The sequence below is a fragment of the Phascolarctos cinereus genome, unplaced genomic scaffold (genome assembly GCF_003287225.1).
Source record: "Phascolarctos cinereus isolate Bilbo 61053 unplaced genomic scaffold, phaCin_HiC Scaffold_4;HRSCAF=312, whole genome shotgun sequence".
Taxonomy (NCBI): domain Eukaryota; kingdom Metazoa; phylum Chordata; class Mammalia; order Diprotodontia; family Phascolarctidae; genus Phascolarctos; species Phascolarctos cinereus.
Window position 1 is genome coordinate 143,461,176 of NW_027555847.1, and position 24,448 is coordinate 143,485,623.

At 40.0% G+C, this 24,448-nt stretch overlaps 3 protein-coding genes across 4 annotated transcripts in view; 2 read left to right on the forward strand and 1 right to left on the reverse strand.

Annotated features, from left to right (window-relative positions):
- The window catches only part of ELP1 (elongator acetyltransferase complex subunit 1), a 69,670-nt gene extending 61,617 nt beyond the window's left edge, over nt 1-8,053 (forward strand). For both annotated transcript variants that reach the window (XM_020995507.2, XM_020995508.2), the window contains exons 32-37: nt 96-209; nt 501-609; nt 1,975-2,102; nt 2,803-2,957; nt 5,115-5,193; nt 5,927-8,053. In XM_020995507.2, coding sequence (XP_020851166.1) covers nt 96-209; nt 501-609; nt 1,975-2,102; nt 2,803-2,957; nt 5,115-5,193; nt 5,927-5,994 — 653 coding nt within the window. In that variant the 3' untranslated portion in view covers nt 5,995-8,053. The remainder of the gene's footprint in view (nt 1-95; nt 210-500; nt 610-1,974; nt 2,103-2,802; nt 2,958-5,114; nt 5,194-5,926) is intronic.
- ACTL7B (actin like 7B) lies at nt 5,936-24,448 on the forward strand. Its single transcript, XM_020995511.2, has 2 exons — nt 5,936-6,023; nt 23,057-24,448. Exon 2 carries the CDS (start codon nt 23,098-23,100, stop codon nt 24,352-24,354), a length of 1,257 nt encoding a protein of 418 aa, XP_020851170.1. The 5' UTR covers nt 5,936-6,023; nt 23,057-23,097; the 3' UTR covers nt 24,355-24,448.
- Nucleotides 12,211-13,765, reverse strand: ACTL7A (actin like 7A). Its single transcript, XM_020995510.2, has one exon. It carries the CDS (start codon nt 13,543-13,545, stop codon nt 12,211-12,213), a length of 1,335 nt encoding a protein of 444 aa, XP_020851169.1. The 5' UTR covers nt 13,546-13,765.

Consider the following 24,448-nt stretch of genomic DNA (forward strand, 5'->3'; position numbering starts at 1 on the left):
CTTCCTGGGTTTTTGTTTTTGTTTTTTTTAATTTTTACTTGTGCCTCTTTCCTTTAAAACCATTCCAAAATTTTTTTTTCCATTTTATCACTCAGCCCAAAAAAACTATGTGGTGTTTATGGACTCTCAAACAGCCATTTTCACCCGCCATAGAAAGCGTTTACTGGTGGTTCGAGAGTTAAAGGAACAAGCACAACAAGGGAATCTAGGTGAGTGCTAAATGATTTAATTTGCATGAGAGTAAGGCACTTCATGGTAATATCAGAAAAATAACTTTAGTTATAGTGAATCTTAAATGGTCTTGTTTAACTTTCAAGTGAACTTTTGTGGTTTTGACCTATTTTCTAATTGTGTATTTTTCCATTCCGTGTCAGGTTACCGTGGTCATCTTACCCTGTCACATTAAAATGTTTGGAAGGGAAACTCAGAAGTGAATGAGTGTTTTTGTATGTCTTTGACTATGAATAAAAACATTTTTGTTTATCCTTCTTCTGTTACAGATGATGACATGCCAAATGGCCAGGAGTCAGACCTCTTCTCGGAAGCTAGCAGCATGAGTGGGAGTGACATGAGTGGCAGATACTCTCATAGTAACTCCAGGATATCTGCGTGTGTATACTGATCATTCAACAACTTACTGTATTCTTAGCACTGTGGTCTTCATGCTATAAAATGCAAGTGTTTGGTATTTCTAGGACAGAGGTTGCAGGATGCAGCAGTGGAAAGAACCTTGATTTTAGAAGCAGAGAGCCTGGTTCTGCCATTAATTTGCTGCTGGCCTTGGGCAGGTTGCCCATTGCTTCCAAACCTCAGTTTCCTTGTCTGTAAAATAAGATGTTAGGACTAAATGGTATTTAAACTTAATCTGAATAATAATGCAAACTCATTAAGGCAGCTAGGTCTCCTAATACCATATCATCAATTACTATCTTGGGATTTCATTTCCCATTAGTATTTTTCCCCTGTATTTAGTTGTTTGAAGATAATTTTTTTTTGGTAGAGGGAAAAAAGCGAAAATGTAGTTACGTTAATTGTACCTTTTCTTCATCCCTCCTGTTATTGTTGTCCAGCCAAAGACCACTATTTTCCTCTCCCAGGACAGATTAAAAAGCCCTTTAAAAAGTCTTTAGCATTCATTTCAAGCTTCTGTGGACAAATTTAATTCTAGTAGTATTTTATGGGATCTTCATTCATTTACATTCATCCACAGTTACCTGGCCTTGCTTCAGTTTGTTTGTCAATAAATTTTTCTGTGTTAAGAAACTTGAGTCCTTTAGTCACTTCTCCCTTATGGGCCATATTGGAATCATTTTTGTTTGTCTCATCAGAAATTCTTTCTTGAGAGCATCCCATCTCTTTTAAACTAACTTCCCTTGTAGAATCATAGCCCTCAAAATAGGGCCTACCTTTTTTGTGAAATCTGCTCTCCGTGAGCCTAGGATTTGGATTGGACTGTGCCTGGTAGCCTCCTTTTTATCTATTACAGATGATATGATCATGTAGCCACTTCTTCCCCTAAAGGTTCATCATTTCTAGTTTCACAACTCCTGATGGGTTTTAGTGTGTATTGTGTGTATGTTTGTTTGATATTGCCAGCATAGCTAAATCTGCACATTTGTTTTGCATCCAAACACAAAGGGATTCCGACTTTAAGCTGCCTGCAGAGAGGCAGCAAGATGCACAGGACATGAGTTTGAATTTGCCCTGCCATATACTCCTTGTGCAATTTTGGGCAATCATTAAACTTTTCTTGGCCTCAATTTCGTCATCCCAATGAAGAATCTGGACTAGATGACTTTAAGGGCTCTTCCAATTCTAAATCTACTCCAAATTTAAATCTCCTTTAGGCAATTGCTTCTTTAATAGTAGGTCTCAGTTATTTAGCGATTGATCACTACCCTCCCACTCTACTTAGGTTCTCTTATTCTCCCATGAGAAGCTCTCCTTTTTGAAACTAATTCTCAAATCTAATAGGAGGTCCTCCAAGAATCGTCGAAAAGCAGAAAGAAAGAAGCACAGCCTGAAAGAGGGGAGTCCACTGGAAGACCTGGCCCTTTTGGAAGCCCTGGGTGAAGTGGTGAACAGCGTTGAAAAGCTGAAGGGTATGTTCTTGATGCTTGTGTGCCAAATATGTTGGTTCATGTAGAAGCTGCCCCTTAGGAGGAAAGTGCTGAGTTTTTTGGACAGACTTACTGGCTGACAAGAAACTAGTAATGGGTGTAATATACTAGTCATAAGAAACAGGAGGCTTTGAACAAAGAAGGAGTCATGTCTGATGCCCTCATGAAATGGCCCTGCCTTTGGAGTTAACATAGTTCATAAGAAATGAACACTCTGGGGGGCAGCTAGGTGGCGCAGTGGATAGAGCTCCAGCCTTGGAGTCAGAAGGGCCTGAGTTCAAATCTGGCTTCAGACACTTGACACATAAAGTCACTTAACCTCCGGTTGCCTCACCAAAAAAAAAAAAAGAAACGAACACTCAGAAGTAATAAAAATTTCACCCTGGATTCCCACAATGAGCAATCAAACCTAAATTCTTAACACCACCACCAAATTAAAGGAAACCAGTGGAAAGGTAGAGTAACCCACAGTACGACTATTTTCCATGAAGCAGAACCACTGAAAACTGCAGTTTGTTGTTTGGAGGAGAGGGATATGTAAGGATTCCACCTGTAGTGTATGAAATTATCTATATTCCTTTTGGAAAAAATAGCCTGTGAGCCCTTCAACAGCATTTGAAGGGATTGAGGATGCAGTTGCTTATTCTGAGTCCTGATGACATCTCAAATTTATTCTTCCTAGATGAGGTTTATCAGCTTTTAAAAGTACTCTTTCTCTTTGAGTATGATGAACAAGCAAGAGAGTTACAGAAAATGTTTGAGGATACCCTGCAGCTGATGGAAAGTTCGCTGCCAGAAATTTGGACCCCCTCCCGCCAGCAGAATCCAGCTGTTCCTGTAAGTTTTCTCTAACTTGATTCTCAGAGATTACATAATTCATATATTACATTGCTTTGTTTTTAAACTTCCATTTTATAAGTAAGAGAACTTATGATTTGGTTCTTTTCATTGAGTTACCAAAAATAAATTTCCTTGGATTTTTTTTTTGATTGGTAAACTGACTGGTAAACAACATAAAAATCCAAGAAAATTTAGTTAAGGCAACTCAATAAAAAGGGACAGAATGATGAATTCCCTCAACTGTAAAAGGAAGGTTTAAAAATGAACAGAAATGGGATGCATGAATACTGTAATCCTTGAGACTTAAGAACTTTCTGGTTTTCTAATCATTTTGACATATTTTACTTCATTTGATCCTCACATATATACCTTTTGAAGTAGGTAAGTTAAGTACCTTACAAATTAGAAATCTGAGCCTGAAAAAAAAGGTTAAATAATTTGCCTGGAACACATAGTGAGTCTTTTATTTTTATTACAAATTTAACAGATATCATCCAGAATATTTCCAAAAAGGAAAAGAAAAAGAAGATTGTATGTAAGTCCAGGATTGATCATAGCATTTCACAGAGTTGCAGAATTTGAGAGTTGGAAGGGACCATCTTGTCTAACTCTTACCCAAAAGGAATCCTCACCATAAGCATACCTGACATGTGGCTATCCAGCCCCAGCTTGAAGACCTCCAAGGAAGAGGAACTTATCAGCTTTAGAGGCAGTCCGTTTCACTTTTGGACAGTTCTTATATTATTAGGAAGCTTTTCCTGACATTAAGGCAAAATTTGTCTCTTTGCAACTCCCACCCATTGCCTTTCAGAGCTCGACAGAATAAGTCTAGTGCTTCTTCCACATGACAGCCCTTTAGATTGTCTGACACAATTATCACGTGCTCCCTGAATCTTTTTCAAGCTAAAGTTCTCTAGTTCCTTTAATATAGGGGGTCCCAAAAATCTTAGTGCAGTTTTAAGCTAAGCTTAGCTTACAGCTAAACTTAAAACTGTACTAAGACTTTTGGGACCCTCTGTAGACTCAGGATGATCATTCATTATCCTGGTTGCCATCCCATAGACAGTATTCTACTTATCAGTGTACTTCAGCTGTAGTGCCCAGAACTGAACCCAATGTTCCAGATGAGGTCTGAGGGCCTCTTGACTTTAGATGCCTTTTAGTTTTGTTTTATATACATTATTACTAGTTGTTGGCATATATTCTCTTGGTTTTCCTTTCTTCATGCTGCATTAGGTCATATAAGCCTCCCCATATGTCTCTCAATTTCTCATACTCATCATTCCATGATGGGAGTGGGGCTAGGGGTAGTTCAGACCTGTGATGCCTTTGGTAGAGGAGGTCAGCAACTGTTCTGCAACTTTGGGTCTTAGGGAATTGCTTTGGGCAGTCAGAGGCTAAGCTGTTTGCCCCTGGTCACATAGCAAGGATGTGCCCAAGGTGGGCCTTGAACATGCTCTGAGACCAGCACTTTATCTCCTTTGTTATGCTGCCTCACTAGGCCATATGATAATCTTTTGGGATTCAGTTTGGGTTTTTGTTTGTTTGCTGCTGGGTTTCAGCTTATATACTTAAATTTATTTTCTTTTCTTATGCTCTTGTTCATATATTTGAATGCTTACCTATACTTGTCACCTAGTGAAAGTCAAAATTATATATTTTTTAAAGTGATCATCTTCATTGAGATTGCAACTTTTTGGGTAAATAAGCTGTCTACAAGTTTATAATCTCTTTTTTTCTCCTTATAGTTTTACTGAACAGTCATCATCTTGTCAGACACCAAATCTATGCAACTTTGGGGAAAATGACAGAACACTTTTTTTTGGTCATAAGCTCTAATGTAGCATCAGTTAGTGAATTCCCAGCAATTTCTTTTTTGCATGCATGTATACATGTATAACAGGGTTCAGATCCTCAAAATCGACGCTTTTTTCTCTAGTAATGAAGAATTGAAAGAGCTAAATAAAGCCATTTGTAGGAGTTCACACATTCTTGTTCCTCTGAGAATTGTGTGGCTATGCTCTCAAAGTGCCTTGGAAAAGCCCTGTCTTCATTCATCTGGTAGATCATTTGAATGCTATAAACAATTTGCACCCACAAGAAAAAAATTATTCTTGAATGTGCTGCCAATAATATTTGCGTTTTCTGCTTTAGGTTATGGGTCCCAATTCAACTGCAAACAGCATCATGGCTTCTTATCGACAACAAAAGGCTTCAGCTCCTGTATTCCAGGGTTAGTTTTTCAAAGGAATATGAATATGTTACTAAACTGAAGAAAAAATTTTATGTCATTCCAGCTTTCTAGTCATTGTTTCCATAAGTTCTTGGCTTTAGATTGATAGGAATGGTTTAGCATTCAAGTCAAATCCCATCGTAGCAAACTTGAGGATCATTAAGAGTATCCAGATTCCTTGATTATATTAGAATTTGATTGTATCAAATTTGATAGAGCTTTGTAATTGTAAACTATCATCCGGAAAACCTCTTATTAAATCAAGATTTTACGTGGAATCTGATTAAGGTGGTGACAGTGACTCTAGGATCTTGTTGTTGCCTCCTGAAGTTGGATACAGTGACATGAGGAAACTAGAAAAATGACCATAGCAGGTCATTGGGAAGAGGACAAAATCTCAACCTCACCACCAAGTTATATTTCTTAGTGTTGAACCTCTTAAATGAGTATTGTCTTTCCATCATGTGTACGTAAGGGAAGCACTGTGTAGTTCCCAAGAGCATCAAGTATAATCATTTCTGATAATAGACAAAAAAGTAAGGTCAGAATCATTTGTTTCCTTGGTTCCTGTTAACAGTGTATCAGCCAGATATTGAAATGAGGGATTTCCAGAGTCGTAGAATCCACAGGTTCATTTCCTTTTAGCATATAATTTTAGCTTCTCCTCTTAAAGCTAGATGTTATCTTTCTTTGTATCATTCAGATTTTTCTGTTTTTTTCCCCCTTTTTTCAGGTGCAGAACTTTTTATACCTCCGAAGATCAATAAAACTATCCAGTGGAAACTGAGCCTTCTAGAGTAATTCTGATGCCATTTGGAGGTGCTCTGAGGGTGAATAGTATTATTTTAAACTCATCTCAGTGTTTTTCCATCCCTCCCTTGAGGTCCTACTGTCTGAACCTCGAAGAATATAAGAGGAATATCCTCTGAAATTACTGTTGCTTTTTGAGTCAGACCTTGGCTAACACCTTAAAATTATTTTTTTCAGAGTACTCATCTCTTCATTGTCTTATGCTGTACTTCTCATTTTGAAACAGAGACTTCAGAATGTATACAGTTTCAAGTTACAAGTACCTTATTCATGGTGTTTTAAAAGTTAGTGAGTCCTGTGTAGTGCAGGAGTCAGGACTGCTTCTCTTTTTACCACCCAGCAAATCACTTGGTCTTTGTGCCTCATTTCCCCATCTTTAAAATGAGAATGATTCCTGCTTCCTACCTCACAAGAGTATTGTGAGGGCAAATGACATCGTGCCCATAACATGCTTGAAGTTCTTGGCAAAAGACAGTATGTATGAAAAATAAGCTATTAGTAGTTGTACCACCTAAAGAGTTGTAAAAATTGATGATTTATGTGTCTTTTTCCAAGTTAACTAAAGCATAATAAAAAGTTTTATGGTTCCACTGAATTTTTAAACTCTCCTATTTATCAATTTCACTTAGTTGGCAATTGTTACTTTCATAAAAATTACAGGTTATACCCTAACAAACCATAAACTTCTAGGTGTTGAGTTTTTACCTCCTGTAATTGGTTCGTACATGTGGACTATTACACTGCCTTGATACTTACTGCTAATGAGATAGCAGTGTTAGAAGACGGACTCAAATTGAAATGCCTGTGAGATACTGTTACATTCACAACAGAATTTAGCAGAGTGCCTACATAGCATATATATATATAATGTAATAATAACTCCTGGTTCTCCAAAGACTTTGCTTTTATTAAGATGTCTTATGCAGAATCTCAGATCCTACTTTGTTTTAATTATTGGTATTCTGATTTCCATTCCATTCTTTTTGACAAATAGCAGATTTTTCAGGATGATTTTCTTCCCTGTTTTGAGGAAAGAAGTTGGAATTAAAAGGCAGATTGGGTGTGGGAATACAAATGTTGAGCTTGGCAGTCTACTTTATTCTGATTGCCACTTCATGGCCGTTATGTCTTGTCCGAAACCTTCCATGAGCTGGCTTTTATACAAAATAAAACCCGAAAGCAACTCATATGCAGAAACCACCAAGAAATTCTATTTCTATTACTCTGGATGGATATAGAATACTAATATGAGAATGTTTACACCCTTCTTTGTCATTGGTAACTTTCTGATAAATCTCTAGTCAAATTTGTCGTATTTGATACTGCTTTAAGCAAATTATAAAAAGCAAAGTTTTAGCTTGGAATAGGAATAAAATATTTGCAGAGTTTTGCTTCTTGTAAGCCCTGTAACAAGTAAGATCCCACTACTTAAGAGTTGAATCAGATTAGAGTTTGGGCTCTGATAATTTGGCATTCAACAAGCATTTATTAAGCACATACTATCTTTGAGGCTTTGGAAAAATGTATCCAAAAATTAAAAATAGTTCCTCCTCTTGAGGAGTTTACATTTTACTAGAATCCCAAAGGAGTTCTTTTACTGCCTGGAGCATTAGTAAGAACACAAGATCCCTTTAGAATGCTAAGACTACATCATTTGAAAAATGGCTCAACAAATTGTGATTCTTGATGTAATGGAATAGTATTGTGCTATGAAGAATACAGACACTCCTGGAGGAAAAGGTGAAGTAAGCTAAACCACGGAAAAATGTATATGCAAATGATTTCAACAGTGAAAAATGGAAAGAATAAAAAAATCTGTTATTATAATGAGCAGTCTTGGACCTGAAAAAGAGATATGAAAATGTACCTCCCTCTCTTTGGAGAGGAGATCCAAAGATGTGGAACACTGCATGTACTGTGGAGGTGAGAGATATAGTGAGAAATTAAAGTGATGTAAATAAATATTTAATAAAAATGTTAAAGTTGAATCAAAAAAATTCAAAAATAAAATGTATGTATATATGTATATACATACACATACATAACGTAATCAATTTGCAATGATCCTTTTCTAAAGAATATACTAACATAGTACCTAAGCGAATTGCCCTACCTGCATGAAGCCTTTCCCTGTCTTGCCAGTACCACCACCACTGCCCTCACATTCCCTTCATCCTGCCTTCCCACCCCCAAAAGAAAAATTCCTTTTATTTAGGATATAAGGTCCTTGAGGGTATTTTTGTATTTTTAGCCTGGCACATGCTAGACACTTAAATACTTCTTGATTGGTTGAGTGAATATAAGCAAATGGGAAGAGATCGACTAGGGTGAGGCGTGTTGAGTTTTTTATAGCCCAGCCAGCCCAAGTAAGAAGCTTTCAAGTACAGGAATAACTCGCTGTTGGCCTGCTAAATACAGTGTTCAAGTCCTTCCATAATCTGGCTCCAAACTCTCTTTCTTACTTTCTCATACTATTTCTTATCATGTACTCTCTACTTCAGCCAAACTGGATCCCTCTTTCTCTTCCAAATGGATCCTATACTTCCTAATGTGTCTTTGTTCATATTTCCCTAAACCTGCTCCCCTGTTACCACATACACAAATACACACACTTTTCATCCTATTTCTGATATATTGCCCTCCTTCAAGAGAGTAAAATGCTAACCTTCCCATGAAGCCTTCCCTAATCTCTCCTAATTTGAAACGAGTTTTCCCTCATCTCAACACTTTGCATTCCTCTTAGCATTTATCATATTCTAGTTTTAGATATATGTATCTGTATACATTGCCTTACTGCTACTAGATTGTAAATTCTTGGAGAGCATGAGGACTGTGGCTTGCTTATTTTTGCATTTCTAGAGCTCATACAGTACGTGGCACATGTGGATGTTTAATAAATATTTGTTGAATTCATTTACCTTGTGAAAGGTTAGTGAAACCGGGGAAAAACATGTACAAAGTGGCATCCCTTAATTTAGGATCATTATCTATGTGTATTGTACAAACCAAGAAAGGTCCCACAGGAGGTAATGTTCAAGGCAATGTCTGTTGAACAAGTCATAGTACCAGGATACAAAGGCAAGACTAAAATGCTCCCTGCCCTCCAACAGCTCACATCCTGTCCTGAGAAGAACACATGTAAGTAAATGAGCATATACAAGATATATACAAAGTTCAAGGTGATTTTGCAAGGGTGGGCACTAGGATCTGGGAGAATCAGGAACAGCTTCATCTAAAAGGTGATATTCCAGGTGAGCTTTGAAAGAAACAAAGGATTTTATGAGGTAAGAGTGAAGAGAGAGAACCTTTCAGCGGTGAGGGACAGCCAGAGGTACAGAGAAGGAAGACGTGTTGTAAGGAGTAGTAAGGATAGTTTGGCTATATCCCAGAGTACAGAAGGAAGTGATATATAATTAACCTGAAAAGGTAGGTTGGAGCCAGGAGTTTGTATTTGATCCTAGAGCCAATAGAGAGCTTCCAGTTTACTGGGTGGGATAGCAGATTCATACTTGTAGGAAGTCTTTTTGGCATCTCGGAGGTGAATGGATTAGAATGGGGAAAGGCCACACAAGGAGAACAATTCAAACACTACTGCAACAATATAGGTGAGAAGCATTGATGGTTTGAACTAGAGAATAATAGTGTGACTAGACAAAAGGGAATAAAGTAAAAACAAGATGTGGCAACTGATTAGATATGTGGAGTGCACAAGAGTGAAGAACTGAGGATAGTACCAAAGTAATAAACCTGGGTGACTGTGGTCGTGCTCTTAACAGAAGTAGGGAAATACAGAGAAGGGAAAAGATGAGATTAGCACTGCAGATGGTAACCCATCCATGCCTACTCGTCCTGTGTGCCAACTGTTCGCTAACTTGGACTACCAGCAACTTGAGGGTGGGTGCCTGCCACAACCATGAGATGCTTTGGGAGTAGGGTGTGAGTACATTAGGAAATGAGAATTTTCCCAGTGGCAATTACACGGTAAATGTGGGTGCCTGGACCAGTATTAAGTTGTAAACACCTGAGGAATTGTTGCTTGGCACTGGAAGGTGGAGATAAGGAATTTGCACGATGGTGAGAGTAGGGGAGTGGTAGATGATAATGAGTGAAGATAATAATGGCATGCTGGAAACAAGCCTTCAGTTGACTACCATAGGAAGAGTGGGATGCCACTCGTTTTCTCACCTTCCGGTTGGCTTGTCATGAACCATCCTCCCATCGACTGCTTTGGGGGGTAGTGGCCCTCACTTTGGAAACCACTCCTGTAGATGATCCTGAGCAGTAGCAAATTGTTCTATATGATTCATTTTTGCCAGGAGTACCCTGAAGCCCAGATATGTGGGAGGCAGAGCCAGAAGTTTATTCCACACAGGTCTAGATTTCTGTTAGAGTTAATAAATTTGTCCTTTTATGTAGTGAAGGGCAGGGAGGGGAGGGAAGAGAGAAGGGTTACAACCAAAGGGATTCTAGACCAAGGATGAGTTGGCTCTAGAGTAACCCAGCCTAAGTTGATATTTACTCCCACTATGCTTCACCACCCTGGAACTCCTAAGAACATTTCCAGACTTGGGTGGAAAATACACAGTAGAAGAAAATGCTCTAGTTTTTGGCCGCCTACTTCAACCACAACACTAGTACAATTATTTCTGTGCATGTCATCTCCCTAAATGGGCTCAAGGTGCCACAAATGCAAGGCCCGTGCTGCCATAGCGCTTAGCCAGCACCTTAGCACATCAACAGCAGGCATTCACCTAGGTGTCACAGAATTTTAAATCTAAAGGATGCCTTATAAATCCAACAGTGTAATTGCAGATAACAAAAATGAAGCCTAGAGAGAATATAACTTGCCCATGGTTAGGTAAGCTTTTTGAAGGTGGCAGGGATTGTATCTTATGCAAAATCAAAGATCAGAAAGTTAGAACTAGAGGGACTTCAGAAGTTGTCCATTCTGGCCCTCTATTTCCAGAAGAGAGAATTGAGACTCAGAAACACTGAGTGACTTGTCCAAGATCTCACAGATAGAAACCTGACTAAAGCTAGCACTCTTTCCACTGTATCACACTGTCTCACCCATGGTACCTTACACAAAGATATTTAGTATATATGTATGGAATAAATTAATGAATAAGTGTCAGATCTAGGACTAGAAGATAACTCGAGACCATCTAATCCAACTGATTTTGCAAATAAGGAAACAGGCCCAGGAAGTTTAAGTGACTCACCTAAGGTTGACAGTATTGACAAAGGGACTTTTCCCACCATCAGAACTTTGTGTCTTGACTGTCTGGGGAAATGGGAATGATTAGGTCTGTGACCCATCTGGGTATTGACTATGCAGCCCTTAGCACAGTGCCTGGCATTATGCCAGTTGATTATGTACTTCTTTGTATGGTTGGCCCATTCCTATAATCAGCTGTGACAAATATAACCTGCTCTAGCCTGTTTGGAAAGGTATGAAATAATTCATACCTACAATTTTTTAAGTTTATGATCTACTGACAGGCCCAATTCTATGAATAATTTCATATTTATTTGATATATATGGCCCTGGGTGGAAAATTTTAATGTAAATTTGCATTTTTCTATGAATGACCTAGCAGAGGTTTGTGAACCTGTAGTCCAAGTTGCTTCTACTTAATTGCTGATTTCCTTATTTATGTCTGTACCGTGCTGAGCCTTGCTTGCCCACTTCCAACAGAGTATATATACAGATGATTGGCCTTTTCTTGTTATCTTGAACATTTCTCTTCTTGGATAATTTTACCCCAATTTTGAGGAGAAAATATGCATTTTTTTTTGTCTCTCCTGTTAAGCTATAAATCAACATTATAACTAATGGAACTTCTTCCCCCAAATATATAAATATAAAATTGCACTAAGTATTGCATGTAAGTAAATAAACTAGACTCTTTTTCCTCTAAAGGAAAAATAAGTCTTTTAGGTTAAACAATATAGTATATGCCTTTAAACTTCCCTCCTCCCACTACCCTTTCATTTTGGCAAATACCTAAGTCAGGTGACATATTTGTGATGTCTGCCATTCCTGTGAAATCAAGCAACAGAAGATCATTTACACTGTGAATTGGAACATGGTAATTATTGAATAGAACACGAGTTATGGTATTTTAGATATGTCTTGGGCCACTGTCCTGAGAGGTAGCAGTTAAATGAGTTATGAGTACATGTTCCAGCAGGCATGCTTTGGCTTCAGAAACATCTCCTGTATAAGAAGAAAGGCCCATGTTCCTGATATTCTGACCGCTGGACCCAGAGTGACTGAAATCCTTGGAGTGAGGCCAAGATTGACCCTCCAGTCCATACTGAAGAATCCCTTTCAGGTAACACATTCACTGTAGGTGTGTCATTTGGGCATATCTTAGACAGCTCCTTCTGCAAACGGACAGGAAAGCCGTTCAACATGGTACTGCCCCCACACAACAAAATGTTGTTCATGAGATCCCTTTTGAGGGCAACGTCACACTTGTTGAGGCAGGTGATAGTCTGGGTATGAAGGCCCAGTTGCATGGATTTGATAAGGGAAGGCTTGAAGAACATCTCAGAACACAGGAAACGTTCTTGGCCAATAGTAATCTGTTCTCCATCTGGAAGCTGGTATTTAATCATGTCATCTTTGGTGTAGGAGCTCCCATGGATGGGATCAGGAGCCATAAAGCAGTATTTCTTCTTGATGTCTTCTACAATGTTTGTTTGGTCTTCTGTAAAGTGCTTCCCAGATTGATTCATTAGCGTCATTAGATAGGCAGTAAGGTCAGAGCCAGCATAGTCTAGCCTACCTGTGATGCTTGGCAAAGGATATCCCTCAAAGATTGGGACCACATAGGAAACGCCATGGCCAACTTCTACTACCAAACCTGATGTCTTTCCATAAGAGTACATGGACAGTCGAGATTGATAGGCTATGTGCATTGCTGGAGTGTTGAAGATTTCAAAGAGCATCTCGGCATACTTCTCCCTGTTAGTATAGGGACCCAGGGGAGGATCTGATACTAAAACAGCATGTTCCTCTGTAGGGATCTTCATCTCATGCAGAAAAAGATATTCCCAGATATCCTGCACTGTATCCCAATCCACGATGATACCATGTCTCAGGGGATTAACTAACTTAAGGCGGATATCAGGGTACAGGAGCTCATGTCCAATAAATGTTTCTTTTCGATTGTCTCCAGTTTTAGCGGTCTCCATATAAGGTTTCCCTACCATAGATGAAATCATATGGCTCGGCCTTGGCTCTCCAGCATAGCCACATTTACAGTAGCCTGTGCCGATGTCAACAACCACTGCTCTAGTTTTCTTCACTCTCTTTGGTTTCTCCTTAACTAATGTAGAAACGGCATTTTCTTCAGGTTTCTTCTTATTATTGATAAGCAGTGCCTTTTTTGCAGGACCTTCTGTCAAGGAGGCAACCTGGAAAGACTCAGGTTCCTTTGAAAATTGTTCACTTCCTTTAACAAGTAGAGCTCTCTTTGCTGGACCTTCCCCTATAGTCACTACCTGTGGAGCCCATGTCCGTGTGAATGCCATATTTTTTCCCCTCCTCTCATGGATGACTCTTTTCTTAGGCTCTATTGGCGTAATACAGAGGAAGAGGCCAAAATCAAAATGGTGACTTCAGAATCTTCCTGAAAACGACATCACTGATTATGACAGAAGGCAACTGTTGGTAGGGCCTGGTGGAATAATGATTTTCAGTGACTGAGAAGTTTTGTCTGTTGTAGGATAAATCTTGGATTTTAAAAAGTTGGTCATTTCTGTGTGCTGTTTTCCTAGGGCTTCCTACTTTAAATCACTCAAACCTTTGGCTTTCCTTTCTATACCACTTGCCATAAAACACTGTATGGGTGATTTCTTTTTCCTTATCTCTGCCTCTCAGTGGTTCTCAGGTCTTACAGTGGGGAAAATCATCATGGCCATCCTATTTCATCTGTTGCCACTTACCACGAGTGTGTGTGTGTGTGTGTGTGTGTGTGTGTGTGTGTGTGTGTGTGTGTGTCCCTGAGAAAATGAAACTAAATGATATTTCAAAATTAAATATCATAAAAATTATTCATGCTAGAAAAAAAAGTATTCCTTTTTTTCTATCATAACAATGCTCAAGGTGACTTGCTTGCTGGTCAATGAAAAGTCCCTCAAGTATACTCTAAAAACCACTCCTTATTAACTAAGCTGCCTGGAACCTCTTCTCCACTCCATTCTCTTACGAGCAACCTTAGACACCATTACCCTGTGAGACTAAAAGTGTTACCTGGGTTATGGTCCTATTCAGCCTTTCAACTCTGCAAAGCTATAGTGGAGATATAGCTTCTTAAAATAATGTTAGACAGGCTGTATTATAAACAAATATAAAACTAACAAAAAAAAAGATTCTTCAAGATTATTTTTGTTTATAACAGAGAAGCTTATATGTTTTCTGTGTTATCTTAAAGGAAGAAAATGGAATGGGCCTATGGACTTAATTGGTTAAGGAAATACTATATGAGGAAATTCCCTCTATCTATCCATATTAGTACTTTCTCTGCAACTTATAGTTTTAGAGCAAGCTGTTCCCAAACTTTTTGGTCTCGGGACTCTTACACTCTCAAAAACTCAGTACCACAAATAGCTTTTGTTTATATATATTATATCTATCAATATTTACAATATTAGAAATTAAAATGAATAAAATTTTAAAATACTTATTGATTTGTTTAAAATGTAACAAACTCATTACATGTTAACATAAATAACATTAGTTATGGAAAATAGCTTCCAAAACAAAAAAAAAATTAGTGGTAAGAGTGGCATTGTTTTTACATGTTTTTGAAAATCATGTCTGGCTTAATAGAACTGATTGCCATAGTCACTTCAATCTTGTTACAATGTTTTGATTGAAGTATAGAAAGAAAATTCAGCTTCACACAGATATGTAGTTGGAAAAGGGAGTATTTTAATAGGTATAACATTTTAGTTATTATTATGAAAATAATTTTGACCTCACAGACCCCTAGAAAAAGGTCTCAGGGACCCCTGGGGGTCAATGGGCCATACTTTGAGAACTGTTATCTTAGAGAGTTGACTGGGGACCTGAGAGTTTAAGTGACTTCTTGCCCAGGGTGACATGGCCAGTGTGTGTCAGAGACAGGTCTTGAACCCAGGTCTTTCTAACTCTAAGGCCAGCTGTCTATCCACTACACCCACTATATCTCACTCTAATAGCACAATAATAGGCTATAGAAATAGTACTTGTTAATCATGTTTCCAGAAGATGATTAAGATTTGTTGTTAATATTCACTATAGGTATCATTGCTCCCATCTACATGAGTGTTACTAAGGGTAGGAGGTAAGGAGCTGAATCCATCAGATTTAGGTACTCCTGAAGCCAGTCAGAAGCCCTGTTGCCCCAAAGCCTTATGCAGTACAATCTCTCTCTCTCTCTCTCTCTCTCTCTCTCTCTCTCTCTCTCTCTCTCTCTCTCTCTCTCTCTCTCTCTCTCTCTCCCTCCCTCCCTCTTCCTCTCCCTCTCCCCCTCTCCCTCCCTCTCACTCTCCCTCTCTCCCTCTCTCCCTCTTTCCCCTATCCTCATTGATTCCCTTCTCTAATAATCAAAGCAAGGGGGCAGACCCAAGATGGCAGAGTGAGAGCAGTGACTTGCTTGAGCTCTCCCCCAAACCCCTCCAAATAGCTATAAAAAATGGCTCTAAACAAATTCTAAAGAAGCAGAACCCACAAAAAGACAGAGTGAAACAAATTTCCAGCCAAAGACAGCCTGGATGGTTGATTGGAAAGGTATATCGTGCTGGGCTAGTAGGGGAGTGCAGTTTGGTGTAGGCGCACAGGCTGCAGCGACCCTGGAGCAGGCCTCAAAGGACTTGAATCACAGGTAGCTGTGGTGGTTTCTAGACTTCTCAACCCACGAATGCCAAAGACAACTTAGAAGGTCAGTGGGAAAAGCTTGGTTCTGCAGTGAGAGAGGTCTCAGCCTCAGTTCCCAAGTGAGCGCCGCCCCGGATGGTAGCTGCGTCCTGAGCTTCTGGCCCACAGACTGAGGGGGAATCTGGTGGATGATCAGAGAGGGATTGCAGGGATCTCTTTGCTGGTGCTAAGTCAGGAATCTCTTGTTTTGCCTGTGCTTAGATCTGGGTCACAGTTCTGGGTGGCAGTCCTGGGGTGAGGAGGAGTGCTGGCATGGTGGAGCTTGTTGTGGCTGTGGAAGAGAGAAAATCCTCCTCACAGTTCCAGGACAGAAAGGAATGCTTGTGGTCTCTAATAGACCAGAGCAGCAAAGGTACTCCTGAAGCCAGTCAGAAGCCCTGTTGCCCCAAAGCCTTATGCAGTACAATCTCTCTCTCTCTCTCTCTCTCTCTCTCTCTCTCTCTCTCTCTCTCTCTCTCTCTCTCCCCTTCCCTCCTTAAGCCAAATCCTATGAGAATAAGATTCACTCATTCCCTCTCACTTTCCTCTGTTTCCCCTCTACTGTTACAGCCTTTTCCTTTGGTTTTTTTGTAACATAATTTACCCTCTTCTACCTCACCCTTTCTCCTTCTCCCAGCATAATCCTCTCTCACCCTTTAATTTTACTCTCCAGATATGACCCCTTCATCTTCAACTCATCCTGTGCCCTCTATCTATCTATCTATATCTATATACATACATATAATTTTTTCCCTCCAACTACCCTAATGCTAACAAAGGTCTCATGAGTTATAAATGCCATTTTTCCATGCAGGAATGTAAACAGTTCAAACTTAATAAGTCTCTTATGATTTAGGTCCAGGAAAGGAATAAACACCTCACCCCTTATCATACCACCTTGGAAGAACTGAAAATTTACAGGGCCCTTCAAGTATCTCTGAAAACAGCTGTACAAACCCCCAAAGCTTGGGACAGCACATTCTCCACATTGGAAGCAGACTCTTACCTTAACAAAGATTTTAAAACTCAAGTAATTGGCTGGGATCATGAGTAAACCTCTCAAGAAGTGTCAGGCCATAGAATCTTTTTTTGGTAACAAAAAAGATCAAAATATATAACCAGAAGAAGACAACAAAGTCAAAGCTCCTACATCCAAAGCCTCCAAGAAAAGTATGAACCAGTCCCAGGCCTTGGAGGAGCTCAAAAGGGATTTTGAGAAGCAAGTAAGAGAAGTAGAGGAAAAACTGGGAAAAGAAATGAGAGTGATGCAAGAAAATCATGAAAACCAAGTCAACAGCTTGCTAAAGGAGACCCAAAAAAATACTGAAGAAAGTAACACCTTAAAAAATTGCCTAACCCAAATGGCAAAAGAGGTCCAAAAAGCCAATGAGGAGAAGAATGCCCTAAAAAGCAAAATTGGCCAAATGGAAAAGGAAGTCCAAAAGCTTACTGAAGAAAATACTTCCTTAAAAATTAGAATAGAGCAATTGGAAGCTAGTGACTTTATGAGAAATCAAGACACTGTAAAACAAATCCAAAAGAATGAAAAATTAGAAAACAATGTGAAATATCTCATTGGAAAAACAACTGACCTGAAAAATAGGTCCAGGGGAGATATTTTAAAATTATTGGACTATATGAAAACCATGATCAAAAAAAGAGCCTAGACATCATCTTTCAAGAAATTATCAGGGGAAACTGCCCTGATATTTTAGAACCAGAGGGCAAAATAGAAATTGAAAGAATCCACCAATCGCCTCCTGAAAGAGATCCCCAAAGGAAAACTCCTAGGAATATTGTAGCCAAATTCCAGAGTTCCCAGGTCAAGGAGAAAATATTACAAGCTGCCAGAAAGAAACAATTCAAGTACTGTGGAAACACAATCAGGATAACACAAGATTTAGCAGCTTCTATATTAAGGGACCACAGGACATGGAATATAATATTCTGGAGGGCAAAGGAGATAGGATTACAACCAAGAATCACCTACCCAGCAAAACTGAGTATAATCCTTCAGGGGAAAAATGGTCATTCAGTGAAATAGAGGACTTTCAAGCATTCTTGATGAAAAGACCAGACCTGAATAGAAAATTTGACTTACAAATACAAGACTCAGTGGAACATGAAGAGGTAAACAGGAAAGATAAATCATAAGAGACTTATTAAGGTTGAACTGTTTACATTCCTGCATGGAAAAATGGCATAACTCATGAGACCTTTGTCAGCATTAGGGTAGTTGGAGGGAAAAAATTATATGTATGTATATAGATATAGATAAATAGATAGAGGGCACAGGTGAGTTGAAGATGAAGGGGTCATATCTGGAGAATAAAATTAAGGGTGAGAGAGGATTATACTGGAGAAGAGAAAGGGGAGGTAGAAGGGGTAAAATTATCTCACAAAAAAAAGAAAAAGGCTTTACAGTGGGGGGAAATAGAGGAAAGTGAGAGGGAATGAGTGAATCTTATTCTCATAGGATTTGGCTTAAGGAGGGAAGAACATACACACTCAGTTGGATATGGAAATCTGTCTTACCCTATGGGAAAATAGGGGGAGAAGGGGACAAGGGAGCAGGGGATGATAGAGAGGAGGGCAGATTGGGAAAGAGGGGAATCAGAAGCAAACACTTATGAGGAGGGACAGGGTCAAAAGGAAGAATAGAATAAATGGGAGGGCAGGATAGGATTAAGGGAAATACATTTAGTTTTTCACAACATGACTGCTATGGAAGTGTTTTGCATAACTGCACATGTATAACCTATATTGAGTTGCTTACCTTTTCAATGAGGGTGGGTGGGGAGGGAGGAAGGGAGAAAATTTGGAACCCAAAGTTTTAAAAACACATGTTTAAAAAAAATGTTTTCATGCGCAACTGGGAAATAAGAAATACAGGAAATGGGGTACAGAAATCTATCCTGCCCTACCGGAAAATAGGTGGGGAAGGAGATAAGAGAGGGGAGAGATAGAAGAGAGGGCAGACTAGGGGAAGGGATATTCAGAATGCATGCCATCTTGGGGTGGGGGAGGGGTGAGTTAGGGTGAAAATTTAGAACTCAAAATCTTGTGGAAGTAAATGTTGAAAACTAAAAAAAATAAAGTTAAACCCCCCCCCAAAAAAATAAAAAAATAAAGCAAAGGAATTCATTTACTAAGCATTCTTCTCCTATACTTTGGGACAAGTGGAGCGCAGCCTTGGAATATACTGATGAGGACACATGGACAAGGCAACTCCTGCCTCTGGTTCTGTAGGACCCCAATGTCCTTTCCTCATAAGGTGTCTGCACACTGATCTCCTCTAGGCATAGTATCCGATAGTGCTAGGCAGGTTGCTTACCTGAACTCTATAAACCTGCTCTCCACAGCCCAAAACTGCTATCCAGGCTACTTCTTTCTTGAGACTCTCTTTTCTGCTGCCAGAGGCCTTGCTCCTTAAAACTGCTTCCTGTCTAGAATGTGTCTGTCTCCATAGAGAGTGTGCATGTGTCTGCTACCCTTCAACTGGGGCTCGAATTTTCTCAAATTGTCAAACTGTCTTTTAAGGCCTATTCTGGGCAGGTGTGGCCAATCACTTTCTCAGTCAATGGCCAGTCTCCCCTTGTAGTTCTATCAGGAGTAATTTCACTTTTCATGAAAGGATAACAGGGTGTTGTTAGCATGTCTTTGTATCCTCCCCTTCGCTTTCTGTGATCACATGAACTGGCTATGGATAGAGGCTTTGGAACCAAATCCCACCTTTCTTGTCCACTACACTTGTACTGTGTGTATATTTTCTATATACTTATATGTGGTCCAGTGCCAGGGGTTGGGGGGTGGGGGGGGGCACTACTATCCTACTATCCCCCAGCACTTTTGGGCTTACGATCCTTCAGTATCTCCACTGGGGCTTAAGAGGAAGCAGTAGAGGTAGTGAGTGGTTAGATCCTTGCTCCTCTCAGAGACAAGATGAGGGGTGGGAGGGAAGCATCCTGGGTTTAGGGAAGTAAGAACAAAAGCATGGAAGTGAAAAAGGATGAGACCCATCTCAGGGAGAAAAAGGGCATCCAATTTGGCTAAAACACGCAGTACATGATGAAAAGTCATATTAGAGAAGGCTAGAAAGGTAGCTTGGAGCCAGATTATGAAAGAACTTGAATGCGCAATTGTTATTCAGTTGGTAAAGGAAAGCCATTGTTGTATTTGAAATTGGCTTCTTGCTTGGACTGCTGGGTCAGGCTATTAGGAACTCAACCTGCCTTACCCTAGACTGGCTGATCTCTCCCCGTTTACATGTAATCAATCAACAAACAGTTAAGTGCCTGCACCAAATACTGCCCTAGACTAAGAAGAAAAAAATGAAATAATCTCTGCCCCCAATGAGCTTACATTTTAAATACAAGGTAATTTTTTTAGGGGAAAGGGAGGTGGTAGTGCCATCAGGTCAGGGAAAGGCTCATGCAGGTGGGGCTTGAGGTCAACCTTGAAGAAAACTGGGAGACAACTTTAAAATCTATCATACCATCAGACAAACAACTCCAGACTTCCTGGTAGTTATGCATGGCTCAACAGATTTGCCTCATAGTAAGGGCTTATTTAATACTTTTTCATTCGTTCATTATCTTCCCTGATAGAATGTCAGTTCCTTGAAGTCAAGGTCTGTGTCATGTTTATCTTTGTAACCTCAGGGCTAGCCCAGTGCCTGGCAATAGAGTTGGTTCTCCTGCTACCTACCTGACTGCTTCTTCTCAAGATCCTTTGCTGGCTCATCATCCATTTGGTTACCAAGCATGGATTAAGTGCTTACTGTATACCAGGCACTGTGCTAAGTGCTTGGGTATACAGAGAAAGCAAAAAATAGTCCCTGTCCTCAAGGAACTAGCATTCTAATGCAAGAGACAACATGTAAAGAATGAGGTTCGTACAAGATACATAGTAGAAAGAAGGTAGATTCTAGAAAAGTCCCTTAGTCTCCTAGACCTTTCCTGGGCACAGTGGATAGAGTGCCAGGCCTGAAGTCAGACTTCAAATTTGGCCTCAGATACTAGCTATATAATCCTAGCCAAGTCACTTAGCCTCTGTTTGCCTTGGATGGAGATGATAACATCTACCTCCCAGGATCAAACGGGATAATAATTGTAAAGTGCTTAGCCCTGTGCCTGGTATTCAGTGAGCACTATCTAAATATTAGCTATTATCATTGTGTGTTCTCACTCCTGGCGATTTAATCAGCCTCCCTGCGGTCAGTTGTAAGATTACTACCAGATCTCACCTCTCTTCTGAGCACCAGGCTTGCATCACCAACTGCCTATTGAGTATTTCAAACGAGATGTTCTGTTGGCAACTCAAATTCTGCAGACACGTCCAAAACAACTCATTATTTCTCCTTTCGAACCCATTTCTCTTTAAACTTTCCTATTACAGTTGAGGGCACCACCATTCTTCCAGACGCCCAGGTTGTCCACCTTGGTGGCATCCTCCACTTGTCACTCTCACTCTATATATGCAACCAATTGCCAGATCTTGTTGTTTCTATCTCATGTGTCCCCTTCTCTCCACTCACATAGCCACTACCCCAGTTCAGGTTCTTATCCCCTCTGTCCTGGAGTACTGAAATAGCTTCCTAATTGGTTTCCCTGCTTCAAGCCTCTCCCTAAGTTTTACTAATCTCTGTCTCCTATACAAATTTTGTATTTTCCTATCTCCCTGCTTTTAGGTTCACACCATCCCCTATGGCTGAAATATTCTCCTCTAACTCTGTCTTCAAGATTTGTTAAAATAATACCATTCATCCTTAAAGAATTGACTCAAATGCTACCTACTTACTCCATGAAGCCTTCTCTGGTTCGCAGTTGAAAATGATCCTCCCTTCCTCAGATGTTATATGCTTTGTACCCCTCTTATGCATGTCTGTTCTGTTCCATGTTAGACTTACTTGTGTATTATTTCCTTCTAGATTAAAAGCTACTTGAGGGAAGGGATTGTGTCTTACTCATATTTGTATATTCCCTAGCACCTAGGCCAGGACAGTACACCTAGAGGACCTTAATGAATGTATATTGAACTGTTCTGTTTATTCTGTTTTTTAATTGCTGCCATAGATCCAAATTACTTTTAACTATCATAATAATGCCATTTTTAAATTTTATTTTTTATCTTGAGTTTATTAAAACTGAGAGAGAGAACATTTCCATATAGTAGAACAGGGAAAAGGAGGATCATGAAAATGGTAATGTAAATAATAGCTTTCATTTGTATACTGTTCTACATTTTACAAAGAACATTTACCTACGGCATCTCATTCGATTCTCAAAATCACACTGTGAGGCAGGCAGGACCGTTAATTAACATTAATCCCTTTTAGAGCTAATTCCCCTGAGCCTCAGTTTCTTCAAATAAAAGTCAGAGGTCACACAATTAATGGCTGGAGATAGATCTGAAACTAAAGTCTTCTGATTCCAGGTCAAACTCACTTTCCATTACTCTACATTGCCTCTTAAAATATAGTAAAGGAATGAGTATTGGATTTATTTCATTAGTATAGGCTACTCCTTCTACAATACAGGTCAGTATCTTCTTTGCAATTTCTAGTCTTGGAGAATTGCTTAGAGTACTGAAAGTTATTTGTCTTGGGTCACATAGCCAATATGTATTTGAAGGGGACTTAATCCTCGCTCTTCCAGGCTTCAAGTCTGGCTCTTTATTCCCTATGCCACAACTATATTTACTGAATTAGGTTTTTGTTTCTTATCTTAGAATAGCATTTCTAAAGTTGCCTCCCTTGACTTGCCTGGCTGACGGTTTTTTATATCTTCTCAAAGAAGTTAATCAGGGGAACTTCAGTTCTGGACCTGCCTGATTCTTTGAACACAAGTGTTAATAACACCTTTAGAGGACTCAGCCCTCCTTAGCAAAGGAGGAAAAGGAGAAGGCATAGAGCACTTCTCAGAATAAATGGAGTTTGGAGTTTTAAAATGAGTTCACTGGTTATGCATTTTCCGCTGGATAAAAACTTTTAGGTGAAGAGTTCACATGTCCTCAGTACATCATATAGACCACTGAGGGGCAGGAGGCAGAGAAACTGTGAAGTATGAATGCTTATTACATCATAATTACAGCTATCGCCATGACACCCACCAGAAAGTAATCCTTACTTATTTCTCACCACAGATCTCAAGTATGTGGATGTGAAAACTGAGTCAAGGAGGCAAATGGCAACGAGGAACAACCCCAGCCCTAGGCCCATGCCTGTAGGAACTGCCCAAGGTGATCCTGGGGAAGCCAGTGTGTTAATGAGCCTAGATGGGAAATCCATAGATAATGGGACATCAGCACAGATGAAGATGAAACCAAAGAAAACAAGGAAGGTCAAAGCACTAATCATTGACCTTGGCTCCCAGTATTGTAAGTGTGGCTATGCAGGAGAACGAAGGCCCACCTATTTCATCTCATCGACAGTTGGTAAGCATTTCCTGGAGACTGCCAACTCGGGAGACAACCAGAAAGAAACCTATGTTGGACATGAACTTTTGAACACAGAAATACCCCTCAAGTTGGTCAACCCTCTCAAACACGGTATAGTGGTGGACTGGGACTGTGTCCAGGACATCTGGGAGTACATCTTTCATTCAGCCATGAAGATCCTCCCCGAGGAACATGCTGTTCTTGTTTCTGACCCTCCCCTGAGTCCCAGCAGTAACCGGGAGAAGTACGCAGAACTGATGTTTGAGACTTTTAGCATCCCAGCCATGCACATCGCTTCTCAGTCCCTGCTGTCCATCTATTCCTATGGCAAGACCTCAGGACTGGTAGTAGAGAGTGGCCATGGTGTCTCCTATGTGGTGCCCATTTCAGAGGGGGACATCATGCCCGGCTTGATAGGCCACGTGAACTATGCTGGCTGCGACCTAACCAATTACCTAATGAAATTACTGAATGAAGCCGGGCACAAATTCAATGATGAACATCTACACATCATGGAACACATTAAGAAGAAGTGTTGTTACGTGGCATCCAATGCGGATGAAGAGTTCAGCTTGCCTATCGAAGACCTACGGGTCGACTATGAGCTCCCCGATGGGAAACTGATCACTATTGGCAAGGAAAGGTTCTTGTGCTCTGAAATGCTCTTCAAGCCCTCCCTGACTGGCTCTAGCCAGCAAGGCCTGCCCTCCATGACCGCTGCCTGTCTCAACAAGTGCGAAGCCTCCTTTAAGGAGGAGATGATGGCCAATATCCTGTTATGTGGGGGCTGCACTATGCTGGATGGCTTCCCAGACCGCTTCCAGAGAGAGTTGAGCCAGCTCTTTGCCAGTGATAGTCCACTTGTGGCGGCAGCACCAGAGAGGAAGACTTCTGTATGGACTGGAGGCTCCATCCTAGCCTCACTCCAAGCCTTCCAGCAACTCTGGGTCAGCAAAAAAGAATATGAAGAAAGAGGGAACGCTGCTATCTACAGCAAATGCTAAGCTCCAATGAGGCCCAGATGTCCCAAGCAACAATACCATGACAATGTTAACACATTACACAGTTACCGACTTTCACATAAAGCTTTACCCTGAA